General features: G+C 57.6%; 1 protein-coding gene and 1 long non-coding RNA gene across 3 annotated transcripts in view; one reads left to right on the forward strand and one right to left on the reverse strand.

Moving 5' to 3' along the window:
* NUP210 (nucleoporin 210) overlaps nucleotides 1-27,437 on the forward strand; it is an 89,154-nt gene that overhangs the window by 19,290 nt on the left and 42,427 nt on the right. For both annotated transcript variants that reach the window (XM_089306545.1, XM_051852612.3), the window contains exons 2-16: nucleotides 1,241-1,377; nucleotides 2,762-2,893; nucleotides 4,561-4,657; nucleotides 7,475-7,625; nucleotides 8,482-8,614; nucleotides 10,044-10,202; nucleotides 10,711-10,779; nucleotides 12,102-12,208; nucleotides 13,130-13,270; nucleotides 14,024-14,161; nucleotides 15,491-15,646; nucleotides 17,593-17,791; nucleotides 19,979-20,124; nucleotides 20,994-21,215; nucleotides 22,924-23,097. In XM_089306545.1, the coding sequence (XP_089162671.1) occupies nucleotides 1,241-1,377; nucleotides 2,762-2,893; nucleotides 4,561-4,657; nucleotides 7,475-7,625; nucleotides 8,482-8,614; nucleotides 10,044-10,202; nucleotides 10,711-10,779; nucleotides 12,102-12,208; nucleotides 13,130-13,270; nucleotides 14,024-14,161; nucleotides 15,491-15,646; nucleotides 17,593-17,791; nucleotides 19,979-20,124; nucleotides 20,994-21,215; nucleotides 22,924-23,097 (2,161 nt within the window). The remainder of the gene's footprint in view (nucleotides 1-1,240; nucleotides 1,378-2,761; nucleotides 2,894-4,560; nucleotides 4,658-7,474; nucleotides 7,626-8,481; nucleotides 8,615-10,043; nucleotides 10,203-10,710; nucleotides 10,780-12,101; nucleotides 12,209-13,129; nucleotides 13,271-14,023; nucleotides 14,162-15,490; nucleotides 15,647-17,592; nucleotides 17,792-19,978; nucleotides 20,125-20,993; nucleotides 21,216-22,923; nucleotides 23,098-27,437) is intronic.
* Nucleotides 5,151-9,502, reverse strand: LOC138843985 (uncharacterized). The gene is made up of 3 exons (XR_011379275.2): nucleotides 9,429-9,502; nucleotides 8,456-8,655; nucleotides 5,151-7,911 (listed from the first exon to the last, which is right to left on the reverse strand). It is a non-coding gene; the product is annotated as an uncharacterized LOC138843985 (long non-coding RNA).

The following is a 27,437-nucleotide window of genomic DNA, read 5'->3' on the forward strand; positions in this document are numbered from 1 at the left end:
GATGAGTGCCCTCACCCGCACCCCTGCGGGCACTGCAAGGCTCCTAGCACAGCACACCTGGCTGCTTCCTACCCCACAGCTCTGCCTGGCTACTGGCTCCCAGCCTTACCCCTGACCCCCGAATGGCAGCCACTCACAGGACCCCTCAGGCTTCCCTGGGCACCATCTAGAGCTACGGTAACAGCAATGCTTCCTCAGCCCTCTTGGCACCATGCCTGCTGGACTCTGTCCCTGGTCCTTATCTCAGACTGGACGCTGGTGTTTTCTAGTGTTACAGAGAAACTGAGGCACTGGAGCCAGGCAGCTCCCCCTACTCCGCCCCACCCCGTGACCATACTGCTGCTCGGTCATCTTGTTGGCCATCTGGGTCCTTCGCTGGCCTCTTCTTCTCCCAGCTCAGCCTCAGTGTCTGCCCTGGGAGTGCTGGGACTATATGTCAGTGGTCTTCATCACAGCTGGGGGGTCTCTAGGGTTTGTGGGATCCTTTGGGAGTGGAGATACTGCCTAGCAGGCATCTGTGTGCCTGACCCAGGCTGGGAGTCAGCCAAGATGCCCGCATCCTCCTCACACACGGCATTGCCTCGCTGACTGCCGCGAGCAGTTTTCCCAGTGACAGAGTTGTGGTGGTCACGATGGTGCCCCCACATCTGCCACTTGCTTTCTGTGGTTTCAGGGACATTTGGTTGCTGACAAAAACAGTCCAATGAGAGACTTCAGAAACAGTCAGCTGATGAGTTTAAATAATCGTTATTATAGTATATGGTTATAACTGGTCCATGTTAGTGTCAGCTGTCGCTATGCCTGCTTATAAACTTTATCATAGGTGTGTGTACATACAGGAGAACATGCAGCAGATGCAGGATTTGGTGCTACCCACGGTTTTAGGCAGCCACTGGGGGTCTTGTAACGGATCTCCTGCAGTTGAGAGGTGATCACGTTATTTCTGCATCTTAGGGTGGCTTCGAGCAGTGCCCATGTGTTGAACCCTAATGCTGTTTCTGGGTGTAAGCCTCCCACAGGAGTTGCTCCATGGGGACGGTGGGCTGAGACCCATGCCCTGTGGTGCTCATGTCGGAGGGGCTTCACCTGTGCTGTGATTCTTCTCGGCTGTGAAGCTGGTGTGAGGCTGCTCATTCACCTGGTTTCTGGGCTTGGGTCTGGGATGGAGCCTCAGGTGGGGAGCTGCCCATGGGCCCAGCTATGCCTTACAGGAGGATGAGTTCCCGTATTCTTGCTGCAGGTCGTCCACCCGGCCGGAGGTGGCCAGCATAGAGCCCCTGGGCCCCAGCGAGCACCAGTGCTCCCAGAAGGCAGTGGTGCAGGCCCGCCTGACCCAACCTGCCCGCCTGACCAGCATCATCTTCGCAGAGGACATCAGTAAGGGCTTTGTGTGAGCTGTTCATGTGGGTTCCCCCTCGTGGAGCCTGCCTTTCTGAATTGTTTGTTACCCCAAAAGTCTTAACACCTACAAGCTCAAAATGAGGAAAGTGGCCCCAGTCTAGGGAACTCACCTTTCCCTTCCCTATCTTCAGTTGCCATATCTTGGGTGTAAAATAATTAGAGAACGATGTGATGTGCTACCGAGCATCTGTGCCACCCACCGTGCACTATATGTGTTCAATCTGCTGTGGGGTTATTTTGAATGTTCAGTGGTGTTCCTCAGAGGAGGTGGTCCCATAAGCATTCCCTTGCCTTGGGCAGTTAGATCGTCTTTGCATGTTTGTGTCAGTGTTGTATCTAAAAGTAAATGTTCTGGGGGTGGGAGTTAAGGTGCTGCCTGGCATGCCCGCATCCCTTTTCAAAGTGCCTAGGTTTAGTCCCAGCTCTGCTTCTGATCCAGGTTCCTGTTACTGTGCCCCTGGGAGGCGGCGGGTGGCTCATGTACTTGGATTCCTGACATCCTGTGAGAGACCCAGATGGAGTTCTGGTTCCTAGCTTGGCCTGGTCCAGCCCCGACTGTTTTGGGGAATGAGCCAGTGGAGTCCAGGAAAATCTCTGTGTCTCTTTGCCTTTCAAATACAATGAAAATAAATAAAGTGAACATTTTCTATACAGAGAACAATTTGGGGTTCTTCTGGGCTATTTCCTTACCAGGAAGGATGCCCAGTTTTCCTGGGTCCCAGCAGATGGGTACCTTTAAAGCTTTGATCCACAGGGGCCACACAGCATTAACAGGGCACAGCATTTTTCTGTATGGCTGGAGAACGGCTAGAGCAATTTTGTGTTGCACGCTGCCACCCAGGAAATGTCATCTACGTCCCTTATTCCTGGAGCAGCCCTAAATAGTCTGTGTGTCCACGCCCGCTCCCATGGTGAAGTCACCAGCAGTGTCATTCCTGCTCTCCATGTAGGGACAGGACTTCCCTGGCTCGTCACACTGTCAGCCTTGTTCAACTCCATGGTCACACCTTGAACAAACTGACAGTTTTCTAGCGGTGGGTTTGTTTGCTTGCTTTATTTTGTTTGTTTTCCCACACACCTTTCAGTGCTAGCATTCAAGCTGGAGAAGAGGAGACAGGCCAGGAAAATGCCCCTGAGGTCCCAGTTAGCTCCCAGGAGGGCTCTCCAGGCAGTGGTTTGGGCTTGGCTTCTACAGGGGAACTGAGTTCTTCACCTGTGGTGGTGGTGGTGATGGTGATGTGTTGCTGGTTGCCATAGTCACTGCAAGAGCATAGGATCACCGGGCCTGCTGCAGGGTCCTGGAGGTGGGCGTGGGCCGGGCGCTGTCCTCGGTGCTGACCGCCCCTTCCCATCCCTGTAGCCACGGGGCAGGTGCTGCGCTGCGACGCCATCGTGGACCTCATCCATGGCATTCAGATCGTCTCCACCACCCGCGAACTCTACCTGGAAGACTCCCCTCTGGAGCTGAAGATCCAGGCACTGGACTCAGAAGGTGAGGACGTCCTCTCCCCTGCCCATCAGTGTCCTCTTCGGTGACTGTGGCCTCTCTCTGTCAGGCTGTCCTGCATCAATCCCTGCTGTGCCCCACCGTGGGCTCCTGCAGACAGGGACCTGGAGTTGGTGCCAGAAGTTGAAGAGGCAGAAACTGCCTCTGACGTGTGTCCTGTGCCCAGCCTGCTGCTCCTGCTCAGGTGCCTGTGTGTGCAGGGCTACAGCAGATGCTGGGGGCAGACCTGACCCGTTCCGTGGCGGCAGTCCTTGGGAAGCTGGCGTTCTGCACAGTGATTGGAAGCAGGAAGGGCTGGCTGGTGGCCACACTCAGCTTCCTGGTGCAGGCCAGTACCCTGGCCAGGAGCACTGTCTCCTTCACGTCACCGGAGGCCTCTGTGGTGCTGGGCAGACTGCCTTGGCTGCAACATGACCTTGGTCAAGAGGGGCAGAGTGGGACTGGTGTTGTGGCGCAGTGGGTTAATCTGTGGCCACAATACCGGCATCTGAAATGAGCACCAGTGCCAACTGCTCTCCAAAGCAATTGCGCCATTTTAAGCTCCCGCCATCCAGGAATGTGGTGCCAGTGACCCGGAGTCCTACGCATGCTGCTGTCCGTCTCTTTTTAGTCGGGTTAAGCTTTTGGTTCATATAATCAGATCATTTTTGAGTCACTTTTTCCTCCGAGTGTGTGTCCTTACTCCTTGGGCAGTCAGCAGAGATGTCAGGAGTAGGAGGGTGGCTACCCCTGGCCCTTGAGGACCACTGCTGGGCCAGGCCTGCCTCACCCACAGGCTTGCTTCTTAGGAAGACAGATTATTTTGGTCAAATGCTTTGAGTTGTGAGAAACCACAGGATTTTGTTTGTTCTGAGTCCTCAGAAAGAGAGATTCTCTCAGAGAGAGAGAGAGTGAGAGAGAGAGAGTGAGAGAGAGAGAGAGTCTTCCATCTGTTGACCCACTACCCAGGTGGCTGCAATAGCTGGGCCAGGCTGAAACCAGGAACTTCATCCATTGGGTGGCAGGGTGCAAACACTTGAGCCATCTTCTCCTTCTTTCCCCAGGCCATTAACGTAACTGGGTTGGAGGTGGAACAGCCAGGGTACAAACTAGAGCCCTTATGGGATGCCGGCATTGCAGGCTTGACTTGCTATGCCATAATGCCAGCCCCTGCATGTGGTGTTACTTAACATTGGGCCCGAGGCCCCCTGAAGGCCCGCCAGGCCCTTAGAGCTCAGGCTGTCTGAGCCTGGCTCCCTCCTATCACTCTGGGGCTCCAGGAGCCTCATAGTCAAGGTTAAGAACAGTTGGGTGAGGCTGGAGAGTCCAGGATGCTGCCCCTCATCCCTCAGCGTCTAGTCCTGCCCTGGGAGGGAGGGTGCGGACTTCTCGGGCAGTGTGACCGGTGCCTGCCACACTGCGTCCGCCATGAGCAGTGCAAGGCAGGGACAGACAGTCCTGGGTTCCAGTCCAGCTTAGCCCCTCCCAGTCACCTGACTGTGAGCACGTGGCTTCCTGCCTGTCTGCCTTGGTTTCTTCTTCCTGCAGCAGAGGCCTTGGCACCTGTTTACAAGGGAGGTGCTGCGCACGGCTCTCCTGAATGAGACACTCCCGACTCCTCTGCCCGTGGCCCTGGGCACTGGACCCTGTCACATTTCTGTCTGCCCCTCCAGGGAACACCTTCAGCACCCTGGCAGGGCTGGTCTTCGACTGGACCATCGTGAAGGACCCAGAGGCAAATGGGTTCTCAGACTCCCACAATGCACTGCGGTAAGAGGGGGAAGCTGGAAGAGGGGTTCCGTGGGTTCCTGGTGGGGCTGGGGGCTCTCGTCCTTGTCAGCAAGGGGCCTGGGCTGCCTGCCTGCATTCCAGTGACTTAGAGGGAGGTTTTGTCTCAAAGGGTTGTACCAGCACCTGGGGTTTGTCTCGCAGGCAGCTGGCACAGGTCACCAGAGGTCTTGGGGTGTACGGGTCGTGTTTGTGGCCCCCCGAGAACAGTACTTCGGGAGGCAGGTCCAGAGGGAGGCAGGTGTCGGCCAGAGGGATGTCCAGGCTGCTTGGACAGTTCAGTCCTGGGCCGTGCTGCGGCTTCCCTGTGCTCTGAAGCTGGGCAGGAAGTGGCTGTCCAGATGGATGGCGCACAAGGTAGGGTTGTCATCACAGTGGGACGCTTCCTCAGCCAGGGCTCCTATGGAACCATTATCCCAGTGTCCTGCGTCTTCTGGTGCCTTGTTAAATACCTTTTAAAACATTGTTTCACTTGTTTATTTTTATTTTATTTGAAAGGCAGACAGAGATGGACAGATAGAAATAGACAGATGCCAACCCTGAGCCAGGATCCCGGAATTTAATCTACATCTCCCACATGGGTGGCAGGGACTCAGTACAGGAGCCATCACCGCTGCCTCCCAGCGTGTGCGTCCGTAGGGAGCTGGACTCGGAGCAGAGCTGAGTCTGGAGCCCAGGCACTCTGCAATGGGAGGCGGCTATCCCAAGCCCCATGTTGACATCTCCATTGAGTGTCCACCCCCATTTTTTTTCTTATTTATTTATTTATTTTGACAGGCAGAGTGGACAGTGAGAGAGAGAGACAGAGAGAAAGGTCTTCCTTTGCCGTTGGTTCACCCTCCAATGGCCGCCGCGGCCGGCGCGCTGCAGCCGGCGCACCACGCTGATCCAATGGCAGGAGCCAGATGCTTCTCCTGGACTCCCATGGGGTGCAGGGCGCAAGCACTTGGGCCATCCTCCACTGCACTCCCGGGCCACAGCAGAGAGCTGGCCTGGAAGAGGGGCAACCGGGACAGAATCCGGCACCCCGACCGGGACTAGAACCCGGTGTGCTGGCGCCGCTAGGTGGAGGATTAGCCTAGTGAGCCGCGGCTCTGGCCCACCCCCATTTAATAACTGGTTAAGGAGCGGAGTCCCTTTGGGGGAGGACAAATTACTATTTTATGATTTTTGTAACAATTTTGGGCCCCCACAGTGCAGTTATAAAGTTGTGAAGGGAACCTGGAAGCTGTAGTCTGCCCATCTCAGCCAAGCTTTGCCAAGTGTTACCATTTTGTCCTCTGGCACAGAAACTCAGGCCAGAGTCCCATCAGCTTGGTCTCTGTCGGCCTGGGTCGGTCTTTGGGTCTGAGGTGCCCAGGTGACATCAGGGACCCGAGCACTCCGGGTGGTGACAGTGCAGGTGTTTGGTAGCACGTCCCTCCCTTCGGTTTACCTTCTGTCCCCTTGTGACTGGACTCAGAACCTTGTGTCTTTGGCAAGAGTGTCACTGTGGTGACAGTTGGTGTCCACCCACCTGCCTTGTAGTTTGGCCCCACTGGACCTGCTGTTGAGGATGGTCCCTAGTCACTTGGGTGGGGTGTGTCTGCCAGGGTTCTCTCCATGAGGCCACTTTTTCATCCCACCACAGTTAGGACTGCTTGAGCAGAGTCTCGTCTTTCATCCCCACCTTCTCTCGTCCCGCAGTGGCTGTAGGAGGGGCCAGGCACCCAGCCCGGCTTCGTGCACAGCTTGCTCCGTGCACTAATGGCTGAGTCCAGGGCAGATGTCCCGTGTCCTGACACTCTGTGAGCCAAGTTGCACTCGGGTTCAGAGCTCTAAGGGGCTGGGACCCTCGTCCTCTGTCTGTGTCCTGGACCAGCTCTGGAGTTGCTGGTTTTGTAAAGCCAGAAATAGGGCTTCAGAGTCCGAGAGACGCAGATTCCAATCCTGGCCCTGATGCTTCCTGCCTGGGCCCTCGGACAAGGAACCTAACGTGTCCGAGACGACTCTTTCCCCACATCCGGCACGTAAAACAGAGGAAGAGAAGAGAGCCCCGTGCCCTCGACTGAGGGACACCGGGCAAGCTGGCAGATGTGCTCGGGATCCCTTCCTGGGACTGGGGCGTGCTTGATGTTCCAGGAATGCTGGCTGCCGGCTGAGGCGAGCCCCACCCTGGCTTCCCAGCAGCGCCCTGTGAGCTGAATGCTAACCGCAGTCCAAGGTGCCGAGGCGGCTTGGAGCTGATTGTCTTGGTTCTTTGTTAAATGTAGCACGTGACACCCGCTACAACTGGGCGAGGAAATAAATCACAGTGCCGCCAGCCTTGTGGAGAAGGGGTGTGTGTCTGCCAGATCCTCCTGTGTGGGCTGGAGGGAGAGCCTGGAAAGGGCTAGCCCGCCAGCCTCATTACAGCACACACCTGGCCGGGGCCCACTGCATCCCCGGCTCCTCCCTCGGGCACTGGTAGGCTTTACCGATGCTGCTTTGGCTGGGTCTGGGGTCTTGGGCCTGCCGCCTAACTACTGTGGGCCTCACTTCCCATTTGGACTGAGTGCTTTCCCATCACCTGTAGGTTGAGGAAATGCAGATTTGTAGGCCTCTTGTGCACAGAGGCTGGACTGGAGCGAAGAGTTTGCATTTTTCACAAAGACACTGGAAATTCTGATGCAGGAAGTTGTAGGGACCTGTGTCTCAGTGCCACTGGCAAAGAGGATGCCACTGATTTTGGCTCCTGGCACCCAGCAGGAGGCACTGGTGACTGGTGGGTGTCTTGGGTTAGGTGTGATGAATGCCTTAGACCGTCTGTTCCTCTTCCAGAATCCTAACGTTCTTGGAGTCCACGTACATACCTCCTTCCTACATCTCGGAGATGGAGAAGGTGGCCAAGCAGGGAGACACCATCCTGGTGTCTGGGATGAAGACGGGGAGCTCCAAGCTCAAGGCTCGCATCCAGGAGGCCGTGTACAAGGTGGGCCTCCGGGGGTGGCATCAGGTGCCTGCTGCTCGCACCTGTGGACAAGGGGACTCAGGGGAAGGCCTTCAGGTGTTTTTCTTGGTTTGCTTTGCTCCATGACTTGGGGAGAGGTGGTTGAGGTGTCAGAGGGCACCATCCTTAACTTACCCGCAAGTGCGGAAGCTTGTGCGACATTACTGTTGGCGCAAAGCGAGAGCCACGGGGCCATGGAGGAGGCCGGCAGGAGCGCACAAAGAGAAGAGCTGTGCAGCAGCTGTTGTCCCCGTCAGTGTCTGCCTTCCTGCCAACAGGAACCATTTGTTTAGCCCTCAGTTTTCTGCCACTCACAGGGCTACAAGTAGCCCGAAGAGAGTTTTAAGATTCAGGCCCCTGACAACCCTGCAACCCTGGGGGGTCTGCCAGACAGGACGCTCAACGGCCCCTCTCCCATCTCACGGTCCTCCTGAGGAGGAGGTCACCGGTAGGAGGGGCTAAGGGTCAACAGAGACACATACCTCTCCCCGTTTTCTGGAGGGCTGGGGCTGCCCAACCTCCCTGGACTCAGGCTTATGTGGGGAGAGAACCTGAGCTTCACGTGGCCTCAGAGGGCTCTACCCTCTCCTTTTTGCTCACTTAAAACGGAGATAGCACACACATAATGGAATGAAATGCTCATGAGCTTTTTGGCGGTGGCCATGGTTTGCATACCTACCACACCTGCAGGGTCCCCCTTGGGACTTCTAGGGCCTGCAGGTGTGCGGTTGTGAGTGCTATCTTTCTTCACTTTCAACCTTGCAAGGAACACACTAAAAGGTTAACCCCCCCACGCTCTGATCCCACCTCACCTTTGCTGCCCTCTGCTTTGTGCAAGCATGTGCGCCCTGCGGAAGTCAGGCTGCTGATTCTGGAGAACATCCTTCTGAACCCAGCTTACGACGTCTACCTGATGGTGGGGACCTCCATCCACTACAAGGTGCAGAAGATCAGGCAAGGCAAGATTACAGGTGTGTGCATGACCTGGGCATCATGGCAGATGTTCCTTCCTCTTTAAATATTTAAAAAAAAAAAAAAAAACAAAAACCTTATTTATTTGAGAGGCTGGGGGCAGGATGCAGAGAAAAAGAGTTGGCTCCAAAAATCTGTTACTCATTCGAAGAAGTCTGAACAGGGAGGGATCTAGTGCTGCACAGAGCAGGGTTGTTTTATGGGGCAGCTGAGTGATTTTATACTTGTCCTGGGTGCGTTATCAGCAAGGCTCACCGCCCGCCCCGTGTGGCTGGGCTTCCCTTAATTAGAGGTGAGGAAACTGGGTATGAGCCAGTACACTCACTGGGCTCGTGAGTGTACGCATTGCTGGGGCCTGCACCAAGCTTTCTTCAGCAGCTGCTGCGGGCCTGGGGCTGTGCCGCAGGACTCACTGGAGGACCAGGGGGTAACCCAGGCTGGGAGACAGGCCTCTTGCTTGTTTTAGCCAAAACCCTGCCTCCAGCAGCCTTGACTCCGGCCCCTGCCTTTGCCAGCTCCTCAGCTGGGACCCAGAATGGAGTGGTAAGCAAGGATGTTGCCTGTAGTTCTCCGTGTCCCTTCTCTCTTGCTGGAGGAGGCTTGGAGGTGGCCACACCTACAGGGTCAGCGTGTGAGTGACAGGTTGTGGACCTGGGAGAGGGATGGGGAGGTAGAGGCCCTCGAGGTGGAATCCCAGCTCTGCTCCCCCACCCCGCTGCGGGACCCTGAGCAGCATCCACCATCTGGAGGTGGGCGTCAGTAGCATCTGCTCCCAGAGTTGTTGAGTTGAGGCCGAGGTGAGGCGTTACTCACCGACAGCAGCATGGTGTTGAGGCATCCCGGGGCCCTGGTCAGCAGCCTCCATTTCTGTCCGCAGAGCTCCTGACCTAAGATGGTGGCTTTGGAGAACTCATTGTTTTCCTGGGGCAGTGCTCCCCCTCCTGGCTCAGGCTGGGCAAACCCCTTTCCCCACACCATGCACTGGACATGATGCAGAGCAGGGAGGCCCTGGGCGGGGGTGGTCAGGATGGTACCTGGGTCAGTTCTTTGCAGTGATTGGACCGGCGGGAGCCCATGGCCCAGAGCCTGTTTGGGGCCTCCTGGAGGGCGGACAGCTCCAGTGGGACCCAGCCCAGCTCCCTGGATGCAGAAGCAGAGTCCACTTGCTTCCGCAGTGGTGGGAATGAATGGTCTGATTCTGTTCCCGGGCCAGAGGCTGTAGTGATTTTATTTTCTAACAGCTGAAGGGAGCTGCAAAAAATTAACAATTCTTGGGGTGTCACTTACGTCCACAGGCGCGGAGAATCACATTAAACATTAATGCTTTGGGAAAGATTAAGCAGGAAAGGCCAGCAGCTGTGCTGGCAGCAGGGTCACACTCCCCTCCTTCTCCCCCCTCTCTGTTCTCTTGGGTCTCTGGGCACCCAGAACTCTCCATGCCCTCTGATCAGTATGAGCTGCAGCTTCAGAACAGCTTCCCCAGCCCTGGAGGAGACGTCACCCGGCCCGTGGCCGTGCTGGCCCAGGACACGTCGCTGGTTACCGCGGTGCAGCTGGGGCAGAGCAGCCTGGTCCTCGGCCACAGGAGTATCCTCTTTTTGGGCCTGCGTGCATCTGCCTTTCGGAACCTGAGTTGTTGTTCTCCCGGCAAGCCAGGCAAGGCTAAAAATAGCCCCATTTCCCCACACGGTCTGCAAAGCAGGAAGCCCTGAGATAGCACTGTTGCCAAGCCGCGGGGCTCACCTCTGAGGGCGACTCATTGGCGAGGCTCCCAGGAACGGAGGCGGGAGCCGAGCATCCTTCCTCGCCTCCAGAAGCCTCCATGGTGCCTGCTGCCTCCTAACAGAGGCTGCTCCCACACCAGCCTCCAGCTTGTGGATGGCCCACAGTCCTCAAGTGTGGTCACGGCCGTTCTTCCAGAGCATCCCCACTGCAGATGGTGGGGCGGGCCTTTGATTCTGAGCGGTGCCTTGGCACCCCCCCCCCCCCCCGTGTCCTGTGCTTTCTTAGTGACACGGAGGCCACCTGAGCCACTCTGGAGCCTGCCCACCTGTCTCTCTGCTGTCTGTGTCTTGTCCCTTAATTAAGCATTCAGGTATCCGCATGCAGGGTGCTTCCCGGTTACCCAACAGCACCATCTACGTGGTGGAACCTGGCTACCTGGGTGAGTATGAGCCTCCTGGGCATTCCTTTGTACTTAGAGGAGTTGAAGAGCACGAGAGGAAAGCAACAGCATTGCGCCTGCGAGGCCTAGGTGCCCCCGCCCCGGGCTTTCCCCAGCCTGCTCCTGCATGTGCTGCAGAAGCAAGCAGAGGCCAGAGCAGGCTGGCAGGAGGAAGAGAGCAGGGAGAGGTGTGGGATGGGAAGAGTGATGGCGAGTTTGCACCCTGCTCTTTCTACCAAGGCTTCACCTGGGGCCTGCGCATTGCTAGAGGTGTTTGGAGGATGGGGCACAGTGGTCCACTCAGCTACAGAGGGCCCGAGGTGACATGACAATTGGCAGGTGCCTTGGCCAGGAGGTGGGAGAGGCCCCTGAGAGGAGCGGAGGGGCTTGCAGCACTGGGGGACATTGGGCACAGCCGGGCCACAGAGCTATGGAAGCAGTGGTGTGGGAGCCCGCCGGGGTACTTGCATCATCCCAGGTCACCATGGCAACGCTTCCTTCAGTCTGAGATGACTCGCCTGTTGAGTGCACCCACGTAGTGCAGGTGACAGTGCATCTCCACTTGTCAGCAGCCGGGGGGCACAGACCCGAGGTGACAGTGGTGGCCTCTTGTCTCAGGAGTTTCATTTGCTTAGCAAGGTTTCCCAGCACCTTCTGTCTGCCCAGCCTGTGCTGGGCACTGAGCTTACAAGGGAAGAAAGACAGGGACCTCAACATGAGTAGGGCTGGGGTCGGGGGTGGGGGTGGGGCAGTGGAAACAGGTGGTGGTAGGGCAAGGAATGTGCTCCTAGGTGTGGGAGGGGAGGGTACTCAGTGCCACGCTGCAGGGCCTACACCTGCTGGGGACAGCACTGAGCAGGCGGAGCAGGGGGATTCAGAGCATCACAGATGGGTCACAGATTCTGAGGGCCCTGGGCAGCTGGGGGTATGAGGGTCACCCCTGCAGTGGCTACCCTGTCTGGAAAGGAGGCAAAATTATGGAGCTCCAGGAGGGTGGGTATGGGGCCTCCAGGTGGGGGTTGTAGGGTGTCAGGTAGGTAGACGTGAGGTCCTTATGTGGGAAGATGTGGGGTCTCCAGGTAGGGGTTGTGGGGTGTCAGGTAGGTAGATGTGAGGTCCTTATGTGGGAAGATGTGGGGTCTCCAGGTAGGTGGTTGTGGGGTGTCAGGTAGGTAGATGTGAGGTCCTTATGTGGGAAGATATGGGGTCCCCAGGTAGGGGTTGTGGAGCCTTCAGATCTGTGGCACTTGATCCCGACCTCCTTCTCAGCCCTTTGGCCCCTGAGGCCTGCATGCTCAGGCTCTCTGTTTGCCTGTCTTTAGGGTTCACCGTGCACCCTGGTGACAGGTGGGTGCTGGAGACTGGCCGCCTGTATGAAATCACTGTCGAAGTATTTGACAAGTCCAGCAACAAGGTCTACCTATCGGACGTGAGTGCCAGCCTGGGGCCTGGCGTGGTGAGGTGGTGCTGTCTCCTGGGGCAGCTGCCAGGCGAGCATCGCCAAAGCAACTGGGGCCCCACACGGGGGTCCCTGGGCATCCTCTGCCTGCTGCTGGCACTCTGGGTCTGCATGGGTGCTTTCTGTGGGGCCCTGGTGCAGCTCCAGAGCCTGAGTGTGTGCAGCAGACGTCCCTGCAGGGTGGGGAGAGGCGGCCGAGGTGGCGGGGCTCACCCTGGTGAGGTGGAGCTCTCCCACTGCCCCCGTCTCTTCAAGCCTGGGGTCCTGACACTGAGTCTTCGCCTCCCTCCTGCTGCAGAGGCCCAGGGTGCCCTTCCTGACAGCCTCCTGTGACCAGGGGACCGGGGCTCACCTCAGCTCTCCAGCCTGCAAAGAGCAGCAGGCAGAGACTGGGGAGATGGGAGGCATCTGGGCCTCTGTACTTGCAGGCCGTCCCCAGGGGCATCGTGTAAATACCAGGTCCTTCCTTGTGGCCTCTGAGGCTCGGTGAAGGGGGAGAGGCCCCCCAGGCTCCTAGGCATAGGCTGCAGCTGTCCACACCGTGCTAAGCAAACATGAGTATTGTCACTATTGTGTGAAGTTAGCTCTGTGAGGTTTGGTGTCCTTGTGTCTGGTGGGGCCTTGTTGAGCCTCAGGGCCCAGGAAGGCTGCCGGAGGTTGGGAGCTGCCCAGAGAGCCAAAGCAGCAGTGCCAGGTCGTGGCTGTGCAGAGCCGGCGGAGTGGCCTAGGAGCTGTTCCCTGGCCTTGCCCAGCTGACTGCCTGCCTTCAGAGGTCCCTGAACCGCAGAGGGGACCTGGCTGCTGTTTCCGGGTGCCCTAGCTTCTTGGCCAAGTCCTGCTCTGCCGAGTTGCCCCAGAAGCACCTGTCTCCTGTCCTGCCTCACCTTTCAGAACATCCGAATTGAAGCCGTGCTTCCTGCCGAGTTCTTCGAGGTACTGTCATCATCCCAGAACGGCTCGCACCATCATGTCAAGGCCATTCGCAGGGGCCAGACGGCCATCAGCGCAGCCCTCACCTCTGTGGTGGACCAGGTGAGTGGGTGCCTCTCCTCATCTGGGCCTTTGGCCCTCAGCCTGCAAAGTTTGCCTCTGAGGGCAGAAATGTCCAAGGACAGGGCCCAGAACCCCAGTGCACAGGAGCTCTGTGAATCCAGGGGATTCAGGGCTCTTCTGTTCCTAGGGGCCAGGCCACCCCTCTTGCTGCCATTTGCCCTGTGCCTTTCTGGAATGCAGTAGAAACCCTTGTTTGGGGAAAGAGCTTGGTTTATGTGTGTCCAGCTGGGCCCCAGCCAGAGCCACTAGCCAGAGCTAGTCTTTGTCTGTTTTGGCTGCTCAGGTCCTCAGTCTTTTCCTAAATTTCTCCTGTGTCAAGGGTTGGTCAGTTCAGGTAGAAGCAGCGTTTCAGTGACTGGCACATGGACACGAGTGCCACATTTTCCCAGCATACACCCCTGTAAGGGGCAGCAGGATGTCAGAAAGGAGCTTTGGAGGGGGGTGGGTACATTGCTTTTACACCCCACCCCTCAATTTCTCCCTCAGTCATCCTGCCCTGAGGGCTGGGTCACGCAGCATTTCCTTGAATTGTTGTCACAGTGCCATGGAAAGCCAGCCCCTTAGAGGCCTATGAGGCTGTGGGCTGTCTGACTGGGGTTTTTTCCACTGTTCCATGTGCAGAATGTCACCCCTTGTGGCTCAATCCTCCTGGAAGGGCAGGGGCCCGAGTGGCTGGGACACGCTGTGCTGATGACGCGGTTGTTGTGACAAGCTGTGCCCTCACCCTTGTAGGACGGAGGGGTCCACACGCTGCGGGTGCCCGTGTGGAACCAGCAGGAGGTGGACATTCATGTCCCCATCACCCTCAATCCCAGCATCTTGACGTTTCCCTGGCAACCAAAGACGGGCGCCTATCAGTACACAATCAAGGTACGTGAGACCCCCACCCTGGGCGCAGTGCTTGGGGCGTCACCGCGGCCTGTGGCTTTTCACCCATCTGCCACTTCTAATTTTCTCTCCAGTGGCAGGAGAAGATTTTAAATCAGAGGCATTGAGACTCCCGTCTTTCATGAAGTTTTCCTCACAGCAATGTGTTTTGTTAACCAGGAAAACACTGAATGCCCAGCTGAAAAAAAACAGAGCAAGGAAAGTTCAATAAATACTGGTATTCAGATCTGAGTTCCACTTGGCTTTGTTTTTCTAGAGTGTTGCTTTTAGAAAGTAGTATGAATCCACCTAGAGAAAAATCTGGAATTCAAGGGAAGAACGTTACCCACCTGGTCACACAGGTTCACCTTCCCCATGGCATGGGCCTGCAGGCACTGACTTCAGAGGGGCCCGAGCCTGTGTGGTCAGTGCAGTCGCCATCAGTCCTGCAGTCCTCCTGCACTGGTGATGGATGTCCTGCCTGTGTGCTGAGACTCCTCCCCTTCCTGGCTATGGAGCTGCCCTGGGAGAAGGAGGGCCTGTTGCTTACTTTCTCGCAGGCAACTAGAAGTGGGCAGGGAGTGTGCTGGGGAGCTTGTGTCTGGTGGGGAAGCAGCCGTCTGCAGGTGGCTCTGCTTGGGTTTCTTCCCACTCCAGCCTGAGCTCTGGGCATTCCCACCAGGTAACGGGCTGCTGTCACAGAGTGAGTGTATGTGTTTGTCAGCCATAAGGTCCCTGGAGTGTGAGGACCAGAAATGAGACAGGGAGGAGAGAGCAAGGGCAGAGGGAGCCTGTAGCCACGTGTTGGCTGATGTCACTGTTAAATGTGGGGCCATTGACCTTGTGTGTGTGTGTGTGTGTGTGTGTGTGTGAATGTTTAGGTGTGAGTGTGAGAAGGTGGGTATGAATGGAGGGTGAGTGAGTTGGCGAGTGAGCAACTTGGTGAGTGGGTAAGTGGCAGTGTATGTGTGTGAGTGGGTGAGTGTGACTAGACGTGTATGAATGAGCAGTTGGGTCTGAACAAGTGAACATGTGTGAGTGTAGATGTGAATGGGCAAGCGTTTGTGAGTGGGTGTGAGTAGCTGATCAAGTGTGAATGAGTGCACGTGAATTTGAATGGGTGAGGATGAGTAGGTAAGTGTGGCTGTGAGTGGGTGAGCATGTGAATGGGTGTGCGTGTGTGTTGGGGTATGAGTCGGTGAGCATGTGTGTAGGTGTGAATGGGTGAGTGTGGCTGTGAGCATGTGAATGGGTGTGCTGAATTGGAGTGGATATGACTGAATGAGCTGGTTCCCTCTGGCTTGCTGATCCTGTGATGCTTTTCCTCCCCAGGCTCACGGTGGCAGTGGGAACTTTAGCTGGTCTTCATCCAACTCCGAGGTTGCCATGGTCACTGTCAAGGGTGTGATGACCACAGGTGGTGACACAGGACTCAGTATAATCCAGGCACATGATGTCCAGAACCCACTACATTTTGGCGAGATGAAGGTGAGAGCCTGGGGCCTGGAACAGCGCATGGGGGACCTTGGACTTTTGGCCCCCGGCCATCCTCCTCACCAGTCCTCAGACCTCATTCAGGAGCAGCCTGTGTCCAGTCCTTGGTGTTGGCAGTATGAGTGGCAGGGAGGAGGTCAGTCCCCAGCCCTGTCCCCTAAGGAGCTCACGGCCCTGTCAGCATGGTGGACAATGGGACCTGAGGGTTAGCACCCACGGTGAAGACATGTGAGCAACAAAGAGCCTTTCTAGAAAGTTCCCCAGACTAGAAAGATACAAATCTCAAATACAAAGGGATACTGAGTGGTGGGTTCTCAGGGAGAGGAGACCTGTAGGCCACAAGAGATAGGCCAGGGTCCTCTCCCTTCTCTCCTGCTCAGGTGCAAAGTCACGTGTTCCCTGTCCTGCTCCCTGCACCTGCCTGGGAACCTCTCACTTAGCAGTAGCGGCAGGTGTGGTGGTCACCTGCAGCTGAGCCTCTGCCAGCCTCCCTCCCACCCAGGACCTCGACCCGTTACTCTGCCATCATCCCCTGTAATTCTTCATTTTGGGCAGAAATTGAAGCCCACACTGCATCATAGCCTTCTCTCCTAGTAGTTGGGTGCAGGTGGAGGTTATTCCAGTCTTACTGAGATGCATCTGTCCAAAGATGGGTCTAATTCTCATATAAAGAACTATTGACAGGGGCCAGCACCGTGGCTCATTTGGTTAATCCTTTGCCTGTGGCGCCGGCATCCCATATCGGGTTCTAGTCCCAGTTGCTCCTCTTCCAGTCCAGCTCTCTGCTGTGGCCTGGGAAGGCAGTGGAGGATGGCCCAAGTGCTTGGGCCCTGCACCCCATGGGAGACCAGGAGGAAGCACCTGGCTCCTGGCTTTGGATCGGCGCAGCGCCGGCCATAGTGGCCCTTTGGGGGGTGAACAAAAAAAAAAAAAAAAAAAAAGGACTATTGACAGAGGTCATGTAGATGAAACCTGGTATTCCAGTATTGGGAAAATTGGGGTCATGTGGTCCTCTCTCTCCCGTCTTCCCTCTCAGTGCAAGTGCCGCCTGTCACCCATTGCTCTGAGGACAGTTCCTCAAGAGGTAGTGTGGCTCAAGGCTGGGACCCGGCTTCTGGGCCTGGCTGCTGGGTTCACACTCAGACCTCCACTGTTGAAATTTGGGAAGTTTCTGGCCGCCTTGTGCCAGGGTCTTGAAGGTGCAATGGTGCTGCCCAGGAGGGGTCCGGGGGCAGGGGGCAGGGAGGTAGCTGGGCACTGAGAAATGCTGCGCTGCGTACGGCTGCTCACACAGAGGCCTCAGCAGGGACTGCCAGGAGCAGTTCTGTCGGCATAAGCGTCAGCAGGTGCTGTTGATGTCTTTTCCTCATGCTCCCTTGCCACTTTATCAACGCACCAATCAGCTGTCCACTCAGAATGTCTCCAGACAGACCCGTTCCTACCCCCACCTCCCACCCAGCCAAGCTGCTGTCATCTCTTCCGGGGAATTCCCCACAGCCTCTGTGCTGGTCACCCGGCTGCTAATTTATACAGAGACCAGAGGCAAGAGCACCTCTGAAGTCTCTCCAGCTCAGCCAGTGGGAACCCACGGCCCGGCCCTGCATGGCCTGGCCCACTGCCTCTCCGACCCGTGTCTTGCCACCCTCCTGCAAGCACCACATTTCAGCCACACTGGCCTCTTGACACTCCTCCCATGCGCTGAGTGGGTATGTGCCCCAGGACCTTTGCACAAATCACCCTTCCCTGGCACTGGTTACCCAGGTCTGAGCTCCAAGGTCACATCCCCGTAGAGGCCATTCTGGTGTCCCCACTCCCAGCTCAGCCTTCTCCCCAACCTGTCTTCAGTGCACTGCACACTGCGGTTTTTATTACACTTGAACACCCGGCTGGACCTTTCCTGCTGTGCCTGCCTGAGCCCAGGCCACCCCCCATTTCTCCAGGTGTATGTGATTGAGCCCAGCAGCATGGAGTTCGCCCCGTGCCAGGTGGAGGCGCGAGTGGGCCAGACCCTGGAGCTGCCCCTGAGGATCAACGGCCTGGTGCCCGGCGGGGCCAGCGAGGTGGTCACTCTGAGTGACTGCTCCCACTCGGACTTGACGGTGGAGGTGGAGAACCAGGGCGTGTTCCAGCCACTGCCAGGTGAACCTGCATTGCTGAGTGGGCGCTGGGCAGGAGGGTTGGCGCCACGGATCCCTAAGCAGAGGGCTGGGGCAGGGTGGGGGCGGGGCCTCAGCGTGGGGATGGCGTCTGTGCCCTGTCCTCCCACCAGACTCGCACGTCAGGTGCCTGTTCCAGGGCCTGGAACGCTGTAGGGCTCCGAACATGTTGGTGATGGGTGTTTGCCTGGCCACAGCCGCAGCCCCTTGGGACCAGCCTGGCCTTGTCCCGGGCACATGGAGCCGTCATCCTCTGCCCCTGTGGGGGGGTTTTGGCAGGCATGTGCTGGAGGCAGCTGGGCCAGGCCTGGGGTAAGCAGCGTGCGTGCCTGACCTCAGATTTCACCACCAGCATGGGAGGAGGAGCTGCTGCTGGGCCACGCGCCAGGAGAAGGCACCGAGGCTGCCGAGTGTCAGCCTGGGAAGGCCCCCCGGGTGCAGACCTGGGTGTGACCGACGCTGCCCCAGCTGTGGTGCCTGGGGGACGGGCTCCAAGGGTGGGGAGACGGAGAGAACGGGAGGACTGGGGGAGCTGTGGAGCAGGAGGAAGACCTGGGCGGGTGTTGGGAGGCTGAAGATGGCGTTCAGCGGGCCGGGAGGTGCCCAAGTCCATGGTGCTCGCCCGCGTGGTGCACCTGGAATGGCAGGAGCTGGCCAGGGGTGGAGCTGTGCAGGGCCTGGACCGGGGCAGAGGGAGCCAAGGGAGGTTTCTGAGCACAGCAGTGACGTGGTCCTGACCGGGTTGGGTAGCTCGATGGGCACAGGGCCGTGTGCTTGCTCTCCAGTGAGTCAGGAGAACGGGTTGATGGTTGGGTGAGGGAACGGCTAAAGATGGAAGATGTACCGGTAGACGCAGAGTGGCCGCCGGTAGCTGAGCACATGCAGGCGAGTGCTCTGGGGATGACGCTTGGCGGCGGCACTGGAGCTGAGCACACGCCCAGTGACCCTGCAGTCCCGCTCCCAGGGACACAGCCACAGACGCGGGCCCTGTGTGTCCTCCAGGAGCAAGGCTCAGCGACAGGGCAGCACTGGGGTCGCAGCCCTGACCTGGGAGCAACCCGGACGCTGGTCCACGGGAGCTGGGTAATCCCCCAACGGAGTCATCGGTAGAAAAGTAGGTGAAAGATCTACAATGTGCAGAACGTGAGGAGGCTCGCGATGTGTTTAAGAGACTTTTTACATTTACTTTTTATTGACGTGAGATGCAGAGATGGAGCTCCCTGCCACCTGTTGGTTCACTCCTGCGAGGGCACCAGGAGCTCAAACCCCAGTGTGCTGTGTGGGGAGCAGGGACCCCAGCTCCTTAAGCCATCATCGCTGCTTCCCGGGGTGCACAGTAGCAGGAGGCTGGAATCTGCAGTGGATCTGGGCTTGAACTCAGGCGCTTCAGTGTGGAATGTGGGCATCCCAAGTGGCAACTCAACTGCTAGGCAAAAAAGCCTGCCCTTCATGAGAAGTCCTGGGCTGGAAGCCAGACGTGGAAGCATGCGCTTAGTGGTTCCCTCTGCGAAAGCATCAGGAAGCAGCAGGGCAAAGCTGCCCCCTGGGGTGGGCGAGCAGAGGCCTGAGGGCTTTGCAGCTGATTCTGGGGCTGCTGGAATGCTCTGGTTCTCCTCCTCCTCCATTTATTTAAAAGGCAGGGTGTCAGGAGAGATGGAGAACGAGAGAGAGATCTTCCATGTGCTGATTCTCTCCCCGAGTGGCTACAACAGCCAGTGCTGGGCAACAGAAGCCAGGAACCTAGAGCTCCATCCTGGTCTCCCACCTGGGTGGCAGGGACTCAAGTACTTGGCCTATTGTCCACTGCCTTCTCAGGACATTAGCAGGGAGCTGGATTGGAAGTGGAGCAGCTGGGACTTGAACCAGTACTCTGATATGGAAGGCCGGAGTCCCAGGTGGTGGCTTAACCCAACTGCACCACAGCATTGGTCTCCTGTCCTTGTTCTTGTTCTAAGTACTGGACACAGGGTATGTTCAGTGTGTGGGGGAAAAAAAGTCCCTGCAGTTTGTGTGCTCCCATACTTGTGCTTTGTAGATTATGAATTAGGCTTACTGTTGTGAGACTAGACTCACTGTGAGTGTCAAGGCCGCAGTGAGAGGCCCTTGCTTGCCATGGGTCACCTGCCATGGTCAAGGTCCTGAGGGCCATTGCATTTTCCTCTCTGTGTAGGGCGGCTGCCGCCAGGACCAGAACACTGCAGTGGCATCCGGGTGCGAGCCGAGGCCCAGGGGCACACCACACTCCTCGTGAGCTACACGCATGGCCATGTGCACCTGCGAGCCAAGATCACCATTGCCGCCCACCTGCCCCTCAAGGTGAGCCGGGCCTGCCCTGGGCCCTGATGCGAAGCCTTGGTTTTTCTGGAGGCTTCATGAGAAAACCTGGCGCATTCAGGAGCACCCGGGATCAGCTCCCCCGCCCTGCAGGTTTATAGCCATAAGCAGGCGGGGGGCTAGTGGGTGCTGACACCCAGGTGGTCGCCTGCCTCACACCTGGCAGAAGCAGGGCCCCATCCCACCAGGCCGTCCTGGCAGAAGCAGCAGCATGGGCTTCACAGGTTTTCAGCAGCAGTCAGCACAGAGTGCGCTACTGGTCCCCTTCAGTGTCACCCTCCTGGGTCCCCACGGAACCACAGATTGGCAGTTCTGGGGTAGCGGAACTCTTGGCATTTGGGGGTTTAGGACACAGCCTGTGTGAGGGAGAGGGAAGGAAGGAGTTGAGCAGAGGGTCGGGGGCTCTGAGGAGCAGGTCAGCTTAGACCCCAGCCCCACAAGATAACTATAGAGAGAGCACAGTGACTTAGAAGTCATAGATGGCACCCAAGTGGAAGGAACAGATGGAGGCTGGCACAGGATGGGCGTGGGACAGCCCAGCAGGACTCTCTGATCTCTCCCTGCAGAGGGGGCGGGTGCTGGACCTTGTGCCCTGAGCATGTACACCCAGGTTCTGTGGCATTAGGACCTGGAAGGAACTGTCAGTCCTCTTTGTTCTGGGTGTTGGGTGTTGATCTGTCAAAGACTCTTGTTGTCTGCTCATGGTAACGTATGTGGCGTCTGCATGGCCCAGTGTTGTGCCTGTGGCTGACATTGGCACTGAGAACTGCAGATGGGACGACAAGACTTGTCCAGCGCAGCCCCTGCCCGTGCCGTGTCAGTGCTGAGTCACCTCCCTTTGCTCTGCACAGGCTGTGGACCCCTCCTCTGTTGCCTTGGTGACCCTGGGCTCCTCCAAGGAGATGCTGTTCCAAGGAGGTCCCAGACCCTGGGTCCTGGAGCCTTCCAAGTTCTTCCGGAACATCACCTCTGAGGACACTGACAGTATCAGCTTGGCTCTCTTTGGCCCCCCCACCTCCCGCAATTACCAGCAGCATCGAATCCTTGTGACCTGCCGGGCTTTAGGTGAACAGGTGAGTAGGCAACTACCCCAGACCCACCTTGTCCAGAGAGAGGGCTGGAACAGCATGCTCTCCAAGTGCCATTTCACTTGATCCTGAGAGACAACTGCTCTTGCTGTACCCATTTGACAGGCAGGCTCAGTGAGGTGGAGTGACTGAGTGAACACCATGCAAGCCAAGCAGGTGCAGCAGCTGGGTCCCTCCTAGCCCCAAATCCCCATAGCTTTGACAGAGCTGGTCTCAGGCTGGCCTCTTCCCTCTCTAGGCCCCTATAGCCCATGCCAAGTGTGATGCAGTCATGGCTTAAGTTCAGGGGTCACAGAGTTGAAAGCCTCCAGGATCAAATGAACATTATATGCAAATGAGACTCTAGACCTGGGTTTGATACATCTCTCTCCCTTTTTTAAAAGATTTATTTATTTATTTGAAAGAGTTATACAGAGAGAGAAAGAGAGGCAGAGAGAGAGAGGTCCTCCATCTGCTGGTTCACTCCCCAGATGACCGCAATGGCCGGAGCTGCATCTATCCAAAGCCAGGAGCCAGGAGCTTCTTCCGGGTCTCCCACAAGGGTGCCAGGGCCCAAGCACTTGGGCCATCTTCTGCTGCTTTTCCAGGCCATAGGAGAGAGCTGCATTGGAAGTGGAGCACGGCTTTACCTGCTACACCACAATGCTGGCCCCATACATCTCTTTTTAAAGACTTACTTATTTGAAGGGCAGAATGGGGTGGGGGGATGACAGGTAGGAGGCAGAGAGAGAGAGATCTGTGTACTGCCTCACTCCCCAAATGGCTGCAACAGCTAGGGCTGGGACAAGTCAAACTCCCACATGGGTCTCCTCCATGGGTGCAGGGGCCCAAGCACTTGGGCCATCTTCTGCTGCTTTCCCAGGCACATTAGCAGGGAGCTGGATGGGAAGTGGAGCAGCCAGGACTGGAACCAGCCCTCCCCTCGGAGAAGTGGGCATCCCAGGTAGCTGCACCACAGCACCCAACCATTGATATATCTTTGGGATCTCAAGAAAAGTTCAAAATCCCAACTTTTTATGTGTTTGAAGTTTCTTGATTTGTTTTTTAAGGTGAAAACTAGAAATTTTGGAGTCTGAGTGGTCAGAACAAATGCCTGTGTGACCCGAGTCACCTCTGGGGCCTTCTTGCTCACTGGAGCCCGATGGTGGGGAGGAAGCCTCCCTCTTCCCTGCCGCATGGTCAGGGAGGCCGAGGGGCGGGGGGAGCAGACCCCTGAGTCCCACAGAAGGTGTGTGAGCTGGAGGAGGCCAAAGGCACTTGGAGCTCTGAGGCCACAGCTCCTAGCCAGTGTTCCTGCCCCTTGCCCCCAGGCTTTGCTCCTTGTTGTGCCCCATTTCTTGCATATCTCACCCACACCTGCACCCTGTTCTGATAAGTGTTGCTGTGAAAGTCTGGACACCTCATTGAAGTGTCTGGGAACCTGAGATCTGCTGATAGAACCACTGGCTGTCCTCTGGGCTTGGGAAGTGCCCTGGCCAGCAGCAACCCAAGGCTCTGGATGGTGTGGGCTGGAGCAGGGGGCTCCCACCTGAGGAAATGCTTTCCCAAACAAGTGACAGGGTCTTTGTTGAGCCCCCGGGGGAGGGGGTGGGTGTCATCCTCACCCCTGTCCAGCAGAAGAGAAAACTTGAGACTCAGCTGCCATGGGAACGGGCCCACCCTCAGGGGTCTGACAGCCCTTTCTGCCTGCCAGGTCATCGCCCTCTCCGTGGGGAACAAGCCCAGCCTCACCAACCCCTTCCCCGCCGTGGAGCCAGCTGTGGTGAAGTTTGTGTGCGCTGCCCCGTCCAGGCTCACCCTCACGCCCGTGTACGCCAGCCCCCAGCTGGACCTGTCCTGTCCACTCTTGCAGCAGAACAAGCAGGTGGTGAGTGGGGCCGCTCTCGGGAGGGGGGCCGTCTCAGCTCCGTAGCCAGCCCTGCCAGGGGAGCTGCTCTGATTCCTGCTGTGCATTGAGAGGACCTGGGGCTTGGAGAGCCAGGGTGGCCATGCCAGAGCCACGGTTACGTGTGGCCGTGCCCGATGGGAATAGCTTTTTGTGTGTGCGTTTTTAAGATTTATTTATTTGAAAGTCAAAGTTACAGAGAGAGAGAGAGAAATCTTCCATCCTCTGGTTCACTCACCAAATGGCTACAAAAGCTGGGCCCGGCTACGCCAAAACCAGGAGCCAGGAGCTTCCTCCAGGTCTCCCACGTGGGTGCAGGGGCCCAAGAAGTTGGCCATCTTCTGCTGCTTTCCCAGGTGTGTTAGCAGGGAGCTGGATGGGAAGTGGAGCAGCCGGGCCTTGAACTGGTGCCCATATGGGATACCAGCGTCAGAAGCAGTGGCTTTATCCGCTCCCCGGTGATAGTGGCCCACAGAGTCTTTTCCAATTGCAGACTTGGCTGCCCGGCTCTTCTTGGCACTGGGGAGTTCATCAAAGCCTTGGTGTTGTCTGGGGCTCGAGGGAGTGCAGGTGGGGGCAGCTCAGGTTGGGGGGTGGGCAGCTGCAACCTGTACAGCTCGTTGTGGGGGAAGAGCTGTGTTTCACAGTAAATTCTGGGGGTGGGGATGCAGTTGTCTGAGGGTCATTCTGAAAGCAGGGAGCTGACGTGGGACTCGCAGAACTGAGTTCCACCCAGTTCTCAGTCCTTAGGGCATTCAAAGCCTGTCAAGGCTCAGGGATATGGGCCACCCTTCAGCCGACACTGGCCCCCAGCCCCTTGTCAGCCAAGGGCAGGGTAGTCATAGAACCCTCCTCAGAGCCAGGTCCCGTCTCAGTTCTGGAAGGTGGCGTGAGCAGGACAGGCGAGGAATCTGCCTCCCGGAGTGGACGGGGAGGCCAGGGGTCCACAGGATGGCTCAGAGGTGGCAGGTGCTATGAGGGCACGAAGCAGTGAGTGGAGGGAGGCGGCCGCTGGTGCCAGCACCACTGGGAGAAGGGAGTATGTACAAGTCAGGTCCAAGGGTCAGGAGGGCTCAGCCTTGAAGAGCTGTGGAGCAGCACGAGCAAAGGTCCTGAGGCCAGACCCAGGTCTCAGCCGTCCCTGCTGCTCACACAGTGTCATGCACTGTTGTGCCTAGTTTGTCCTGCACGGCCACCATGTGTGACACCAGGGCCATCACACACTCCCTCACAAGACTCAGAAGTGGGCACAGTAAAAAGCAGAACCCTGCCCCGATCAGGCCTGACTCATTGCCTTCTTGTGGATTTCCTGGAGCCGTCCGTGGGGTTGGAATCCTTGTGATTGTCCTCTCCAAAGCCGTGCACGTTGGCCCCTGCTACCTGGACAGCAGGCTTTGGGAGTGAGGTCTCCCCTCTGCCCATGCTGGGTGAAGGACAGCGCTGTTTGATCAGAGCTTTCCTCTGGAGTGCGGGGAGCATGGGGAGAGCCCCGCCGTCCTGCTGGGTGCCGTGCAGTTGTTCCAGTGATCCGTGGGTCGGATTCTGCCTCCCTCGGACTTTCCTGGTCCCTTGGGCTGAGGAATCCTCCGTGGACTGGCACACATGCTGCCCATCTGCTCTGGCACTGGTCCTGTACCTGCCCTGGAGACTCTCTGCATCAGCCATGGGGCACTTCTCCCCCAGAGCCCGACCTGGCTGGGTGCAGGACGCTCACGCTTCCTCCCTCGGCAGGTGAGGGGGACCTGGCTGAGAGCCTGGTGCCCTGAGGCCAGTGTTCACCGTGGCTCAGGCCTGGGTGTGGGTGCACGGAGCAGGCCACCTTCTTTTCCAGGGTGCCAGTCGGTGTGTTCAGGAAAACTGTTTCTTCCTGCCCGAGCAGTCTGCTGAGGTGGAAGCTCTGTGCGACTTCAGCCCTCATGGGAAATCTGGTTCCTCGTGGGCTGTGGAAGTCCACCCTTTATGAAGCCAGGAACTGGTGGCTCCCGCCACAGGTCAGCCCTGGGGGGCCAGCCATCTGGGCCCGAGGCCCACCCTGCCTTGTAAGCAATGGTGATGGCAGTGGGCACACCTCTTTTGAGTTGAGGCTGGGGATAGATGTGGTCGCCTGCACACCAGAGTAGAACCTGTTACTCTTCAAGCTGTCTTCTGCTTGAAATTTGTGCGTGGCTTCCGTTCACCCTCAGTGAAAGACCCGAGTCCCTTCTGTGCCAGCTGGGCTCCATGGCCATGACTCCAGCCCGCATTCCCTCCTTCTCACCATGTCTGCGTGGACATCTTGTCTTTGACTAGGGCCCTCCTCCAGTCTGGGACCTGCTACTCCCTGTTGCCTGAGCACTGGCCCCTGTGCTGGCCCCTGCTTCCCTCCCTGCCTTGTTACTTCTTGACTGCGACACTCCCTTCTCAGAGTGTCGCTCCCCCTCTTCATGGAGGAACGACACTAAACCCTGCCTAGGCTTCATATCCGAGTCACGGCACCATTATGTCGCTCCCCCTCTTCGTGGAGGAACGACACAAGACCCTGCGCTGTTCTTTTGTCTGCTCGGCCCTCCCCGGGTTTGCTGCTGGTTCTTCCCGGGTTGGCTGCCGTCCCTTCCACCTCCGTGGAAGGGCGGTTCCCCCTGGCCACTTTCCCCACTTCCGCAGGGGAGTGGCACACCGCCGGCCGGCTCTCTCGCGGGCTGCACAGGTGTTCCCCTTAGATGTTCCTGGTGCATGCTGTCTTTCTCCTCCTTTATAGTCCTCTTCCACCAATCCCAACTCTGCTACCCACACGCCGAGTACGCTGCTCTCCTCCAATCAGGAGCAAGTCCTACAGTTTATTGGCTGAACTGGAGGCAGCTGTGTAGAAGCTGTTTTCTCCTCTCCCAGCGCCATATTGTGGGAGAGCAGATGCATAGAATAAGTCTTAATTCCAGTAACAGTATAGTCCGAGTTGCTCCCCACATCAGAGGGGCCGTGTCTGCCCTCAACTTCTGTCTGGAGTTTTGCCCTTTGCCGGTGTGCCACGTTCCTACTGCCTCAGCGCTCTGTGCTCTCGCTGCAGGGCTGGCTGGGTTAGCTTCTTCCGTGTGATTCTCCAGAATCAAGCTGTGCCTGTGTCCCTGTTGTCTGCTGCCCTTGGCTCTCAGACACACGAGTCTGGGGAGGCCACTGCTGCTCCAGGACGGGAGCTGGGCTAGATGGGCTGACCTGGGGAGCAGGTGCCCCTGGCTGCTGGACCTTCTCATTTTCAGAGAAATAATCCAGATTTTTGCGCATCTGCCTTGTCCATACCTAGCTGTGAACTGTGAGCTCCGTTCAGGGCCAGGCCGAGCTCGGACTCTCTGCCGGCCCTTGCCCAGTGCTCCTGGCTGAGCCCAGGGTTGTCACTTTGGACTGTAAGCTGACAGTCTGGCTGCTAAGGGCTGCTTGGAATTGGTGTAGATGTGTGTTGCAGATGTCACCAGGAAATCATGGATCTTCAACCCCAGGATCACTGTGCGATCCATCAAGCCCTCAGGGTCCTGAGCTGTTGGCCCAGCTGCTCAGGCATGGCCCCTGCGATTTATTTGCAGTCTCATTAGGGGACCTGGAAAGAGGTATGTCCCTGTGCTGCCTCCTGGGTGCAGCATCAATTTCATTTTACACGTCCCTAATCCAGAAGCCAACCAAGATGTGTTTGCTGGGTAAATTTATTAACAAGCTGTGATGCCAGAGCAGAGCCGCTGCCAGAGTGATGAAGTAGGGCCAGACTCCGGCCTGACCCTGGTCCTCCACACAGGTCATCCAGGTCTGGCTCACTGTGGCTTGGTCCAGGTTCCTGCCAGGACACTGAAGAGCCAGGGCCAGGATGGAGCTGCTCCCTGGCCCGGGCACTGAGAAGGGGCTGCGGGTGTTGGGGGACGTCCTTGGGCTTGACCGAGCAGCTGCGTCTCACCCCTGAACCCGCGTGACCTTGGCCAGATTGTGGAATATCTGAGCCCAGCCCTGTCTGTAAGGCGTCGTTGTTGCACCGACCCCCTGGAAGGGTCTGGGCAGCCTTTGATGGCTCACCACTGAACTGCTGTCCTTCCCTGGGACAGCGCAGGTTTCCCACCCAGGGGTGTGTCCAGGGGACTAGACAGGGCATCTAGCATCTAGGTCCCTGCAATCACTGCTGCCACTCACCGCTCCCACCCTGAGCCCCAACTGCCACAAAAGCCTCTGCGTGCCTGGGGACTGCTGTGGCTGTGTGGGTCACGTCAGGACAGCCCTGATCCCAGGGACATGCACGCAATGCAGGTTCTCCTGCGTGGGCCACTCCTGCTTCGCAGGCTGCCTGGGGTCCCTGCTTCCTGTCCTTG

The sequence above is a fragment of the Oryctolagus cuniculus genome, chromosome 10 (assembly GCF_051225735.1).
Source record: "Oryctolagus cuniculus isolate XC-2025 breed Fujian yellow rabbit chromosome 10, ASM5122573v1, whole genome shotgun sequence".
NCBI classification, from domain to species: Eukaryota; Metazoa; Chordata; class Mammalia; order Lagomorpha; family Leporidae; genus Oryctolagus; species Oryctolagus cuniculus.